Source organism: Hydra viridissima, unplaced genomic scaffold (genome assembly GCF_058129835.1).
Source record: "Hydra viridissima isolate aposymbiotic clone 2 unplaced genomic scaffold, HvirCarnegie_v1 scaffold_7, whole genome shotgun sequence".
Lineage (NCBI taxonomy): Eukaryota > Metazoa > Cnidaria > Hydrozoa > Anthoathecata > Hydridae > Hydra > Hydra viridissima.
The window spans coordinates 2418029-2423311 of NW_028324306.1; the positions used below are offsets into that span (position 1 = coordinate 2418029).

The following is a 5283-nucleotide window of genomic DNA, read 5'->3' on the forward strand; positions in this document are numbered from 1 at the left end:
CAAGAGTTACACCAGTTTGGATTTGCTTCTCATCTTATATAAAAACGTGGTGTTTCCCATTACATTCAAAATATAGATAATTTGAAGAAAGAACAACCATACTAAAAGGCTATTATTTGCCATATTCTCAACAAGATCAGTTTCAGTTCCATAATTTGAAAACCGCTTCCATGTATTTCAGCAGCCGGACTGACTTTTTTATTGCCTAAATCTATTTTGTTATCACTTTCTAAGTAAAGTTTAAACAAGGATAATTTTAAACAATTTCGCTCAAAAATGAATGAAGAGTTGTTCTCTAAACCGCTGTGCCCACAAAAATTGTGATATTTAGCTCTGGAATCAGCATGTGAATAATACTCTCTGAACCAAAGAATAACACCGTTCAAACTATTTTTAAGTTTGCTCCCATTTGGGTCAGAGAATTGGAGTAAAACTCAATAACTGTCACGAATTAAGGATCCATGAAGTAAAGAATACAATAATCCTAACTTAAGTTCTTTTAAAAACGACTCTCAATTGATTTTCATAGGTAAAATATCAAGTAAAATGCCACGTTTGGTAAAATCATCAAATCAAATATTAGGTAAAATCTTAAAGGTTCTTATTTAACAGTTTTTTTAAGATAGTTTTAAAATTCTTTTATCAATTACTTTTTAAGTTATTTTATCAAATAATTTAATAATTTTATGGTTAAGTTTTTCTTATATATACAAGTTTATTATCAAGTTCCTATTTACGTCACTACCAACATCCTATTAAATAAAATCATTGTGATTGTGAAAACCATGTCATTTGCATAATGTTGCTTGAAGTAACAAAACTTGAAGGGATTGAGAAAATATTAGCGTTTTTGCAGGCTACTTATTTTTCTTCTAGTTAAATTAAAAGTAATTTGCATTGGTCAAAAACTAGAATGAATACCAATTTAAGCGATGTCAAAATCTACAATGAAAAAGAAAAAAAAAGGAAGGGGGGAGTTTGAAAGTGCAGTAGTGTCGTCATTATTATTTTATAAGTTATAACTCATATAATAATCATAAATTATAGCTAGGAAACTTATGATGGTTATATTACAATTATCATGAGCTTCCTAGCACTTCCTAGCACTTCCTGGCATTTCCTGGTAAATTTATTTAAGGCCGCTTAACTAAAGCTGTAGAGAATTTTTAAAAATTGTTTTGTTTTGTGTTGTTGTTTTTTACAACACCAAAATTTGATTATAAATTTTATTTTTTCTAGTCTTTTAAAACCAGTACTAGTAGGTTAGGTCCACTGTGAACTAGAAACACTGATTTAGCAAGCAAGACCCTCTTTCTAAAACTTTAGCATTCTTTTTAGTGCATCATGGCAATTAGTTGTTGCGTGTAGTCTAAAATGAATTTGTGACAGAGGGGAATAATAGTTCCGTTAAGGGTGAAACATTATTTTGATGAATATTCTTATAGACTTATAAATTCTTCGTTTCTTTGAAGATAGCTTCGTTGTCATTACAGAAATTACAGTTGTCACTACACCTACCTTTTATTTGACATTTTTCACAAGAATTGCAACCAGTATAGCTCTTTAAGGATTTTAAAAAAGACAAAGCTGGCGGATCACAAATAAATTCTAGTAAGGACACAGCGAATTTCTTATAAATGCAGCAATTGTTTTTTGATTTTAATTTTGTGTATTTAGAAATAAAACCTGAAAATTTTTGAACAGACCTTTAGTTTACCTTTTCCGTAAAACAAACATACCACAGAAGGTCTATAAATTTTAATCCAGCTCATAATGGGCCAAAAGTTATCAGCTGATGAATTTTTAATGGTAATCCATCAATATTAACATTAACTCAATGACATGGTGGTCATTAACAAATGCTGGATTTTGGTGTCGAGCGTTTTATAAAAAGCTCGAAAATTTATTACTGAATCTCTTCTTGAGTTAAATAAAATGGATATACTGGCAGAAGTAAATTTCCACCTTTTATGTGATTTGGATAATGCTCTCAAACCAATAAAGTTAGCTCTAGAATCTCTTAGTAGACAAGATGTTTCTTTGTCATCAGCAGATGCAATAATTGAGTTTATGGTGAATAAACGTTGTAATGCTGACAGTGAAATAAGTAAAACCTTAATAGAAAACTTACAAAGAAGAATTGTTGAACGTACAAATAAGAATTTAAGGAATCTACTGAAATCATTGAATGATTCATCTCATATTCCATCAAAGCATAAAACGTTTAAAGAACAGATAATGAAACAGTGTGTGGTGCCAACTGTAAAACATGATGGAGGTAGGGTCATTGTATGCGGTTATTTTAGGTGGCAATAATATTGGTGATATTGCTAAATTAGACGGAATAATGACAAAAAAAGTTTTTGGCCATCTTAAAAAATCATGTCATTTCTTCAGGAAGTCAGATAATTGGAGAGCTGTTCATTTTTCAAGAAGATAATCATTTAAGTGAAATAGAAAATGATAAAATACTTGAATGATTTCCTCTCCTTGATCACCCGATCTTTCCCTATTGAACTTTTATAAGACAAATGAGACAGAAATGTCAAAAAATTAATGCCTAAGTGTGAAAAAAATAAAAACTTAAAAGTGAGTGGCATAAAATAGACTTTTAAAAATCGTAAGATGTGTCATGCAGAATGCCACGAGTATGTAAAGCAGCTACAGCTGCTGATAACCTCATAGATGTGAGCAAGCTATAAATTAAATTAAACAAGTTTATTAATTTATTTTTCATCAAATTTTAATTAATAGTAATAGAGCATATACATTTACTGGTTTTTTATTTTTTAAGTTTTCCCTTCATTTGAAAGTAAAAATTTGAAAACTTTGAAAAGTAGTGTCATTCAAATAATTATCGACGGAAGTGTATCTAAGAGATTAAAAAAAAAAAAAAAAGAAGAAGAAATAATAATAATGCTTGAAATTATTAAATATACAAAAAAAAAAAGAAGAAATAATAATAATGCTTGATATTATTAAATATACAAAAAAAAAAAGAAGAAATAATAATAATGCTTGAAATTATTAAATATACAAAAGCTCTTCAAAATAAAGCTTACAAATTTGAAAAAAACATTTTTGAAAAGTTGAAATGCGTGCAAACGACATGAGTATACAAAAAAACGACTGAAAACAATGTTTCCCTCTATTTAGAGTTCAATAAGTAATAACTGTTAAGCAAAAACCGTTTCAATTAAAAAATGTTGTTGTAATAAACCATTCATAAAAATAGCACCAAGACTTTTATTTCATTTGATTATTTTTTTTTTTTTTTTCTTCCTTTTACTGTATTTATAATTTTTTTCCATGAGTTGATATGTTATTTCTTTATTAACTCTATAATTTGTTTTGATCTTTTTCTGTTTTGAAAAGAAGCATTAGTAATGACTTTGGTGAGAATTGTATAGATAGTTTTTTAATGAATAACCCTAAAGGATATTTAGATGGAAATGGGAAAAGCTTCCATTTTTTTGAAACGGCATTTACATATAGGAGAAACCTAAGGTGTCATACAAGTGGGTCCCATGTAATTGGCATCAGAAAAATATATCTTTAATAAAGAATGCTAAAAACAAATAAGTGGACCGTTAAAGAATATAGTTTAAAAAAAGGTGTTTTTTATTTGTTTTTTCTTTAACTAATGTAAAAGTTAGGCGGTAGAAAAATAGGCAGAGTATAAAGAATTATAGAAACGTCGTCAATTACTCCAAACGAAAAAACAACTTGGTGCTCAAGTTGAAATTTGCGTAATGTTAATAGTATTATTATTTTGGTTTTGTGAAGTAAACTCCATCATACAAACATGCGTTGACTATTTCGTTAAACTTTAGCCCAGCTGGGCAAGCGATGCATCCCATTGTTGTTCCTTTCCAGCAAGCGATGTACTGGTACGGGTTTCCAGATCCTTGGTTGGAAACAACATCAGCAATATTAGCGGAAAACGATGGCCCTTTACCAGGGCAGGCATCAGGGCAAGGGTAAGTACTTTGAGGCACCCAGGCTTTTGTTGTATAACATGTATCTAAATTGTGTAAAAGTTCATTGAGAAAACATCGCCTTTAGGGTTATTCATTAAAAGATTATTTATACAATTCTCACAAAAGTCATAACTAAAGCTTTCAAAATAGAAAAAGATCAAAACAAATCATAGAGTTAAAAAAACTTGTTGTAGATAAACTTTTGTTTAACTGTTAAACAGAGTAAAAGCAAAGAAATCAACTCACTTTCTCCTGGATACAAACATTGGTTACAAGCTTTATTGTAATTTAAACTTTGTGGCCAGCATGATTGACAGTGTGCAACTCCGTTTACACATTGCACGAAATCATGCGGGTAAGATGGAATGTTGTAATTTCCATCTTCTAACCCAACGCACAAAGAGTCAGAACCTAAATGAAATAATGATAAAAGATATCGAAAAAAAACTTTTATGAGGTTCACATTGATCAAATTGTTCGTTTTTTTACATTTAGAAATAAAAATTTAACAATGCAAGTTATAAAGAAAATAAATGAAAATATAATTAGTTTTAAATTTAAGCTTAGGCAAAGCTTCTTCAAAATCATTTAATGGTGATGAACACAGATAAGTTAGTTTACTTACATTGTGGAGCAACAGGTGTTGGTCCATTTAGAGCCGCTTTCGCTTCTAAAATTTAATTCACTCTTAGAATCATTAGTTCTGTTTCTATTAATTAGTCTAATTGACATCTACTGTAACTTACAAAAGTTTGAAAACTTTAATAAGAAAAAAAGTTTTCGCAGTGGTTAACAGTAACTTTGCTTACCAACAAGAAGCAATGCAACAAAAAACAACTTCGTTTCCATTTGATGAAAGATCTTGCTAACGTCGCTTCAAATGACACAATTTGTTCATTTTTACAACATTTTATATATTTTTTTTATATGCGCGCGTTATGTAACTTTCCTTTGTCGTAATAGAAAGATCCGGCTTCAAACGATGAAACAGTACAATATAGTTCAAAATAGTAACAATTTATCATAAAACCCATTAAATTATATTGATAAAAATATATATTGCTTAATGCATTTTAACTGAAAAAATTTTTTATTTCATAACCTTTCCTCATGTCACAATATAAGTAAGTATTTTTCAAAATGCAACACACGCTGTAGTTTAGGAAAAATTAGCCGTTGACAGATAAGTGCTTTAGCGTCTTTCGTGACTTTAATATCTACTTAACCTCTTTTTCCAACTATTTTTTTTTTAAGCTTGCCTATCTAGCATCTATCTAGCATCTATCTAGCAACTATCTAGCAA

The 5283-nt window shown here is 29.3% G+C and overlaps 1 protein-coding gene across 1 annotated transcript; it reads right to left on the reverse strand.

Moving 5' to 3' along the window:
* Positions 1-3244: 3244 nt before the first annotated feature.
* LOC145184295 (uncharacterized) lies at positions 3245-4931 on the reverse strand. Its single transcript, XM_090093755.1, has 4 exons — positions 4790-4931; positions 4606-4650; positions 4227-4391; positions 3245-4024 (listed from the first exon to the last, which is right to left on the reverse strand). Exons 1-4 carry the CDS (start codon positions 4827-4829, stop codon positions 3768-3770), a joined length of 507 nt encoding a protein of 168 aa, XP_089949881.1. The 5' UTR covers positions 4830-4931; the 3' UTR covers positions 3245-3767.
* Between the last annotated feature and the right edge of the window lie 352 nt (positions 4932-5283).

What these genes read in the sequence shown, in the direction of transcription:
- LOC145184295 (XM_090093755.1), bottom strand. Translation starts at nt 4,829, where the DNA reads ATGGAAACGAAGTTGTTTTTTGTTGCATTGCTTCTTGTTG. An exon ending in TGTTGCATTGCTTCTTGTTG is followed by an intron (nt 4,651 to 4,789) that starts GTAAGCAAAGTT and finishes ATTAAATTTTAG; the next exon opens with AAGCGAAAGCGGCTCTAAAT. An exon ending in AACACCTGTTGCTCCACAAT is followed by an intron (nt 4,392 to 4,605) that starts GTAAGTAAACTA and finishes TATTTCATTTAG; the next exon opens with GTTCTGACTCTTTGTGCGTT.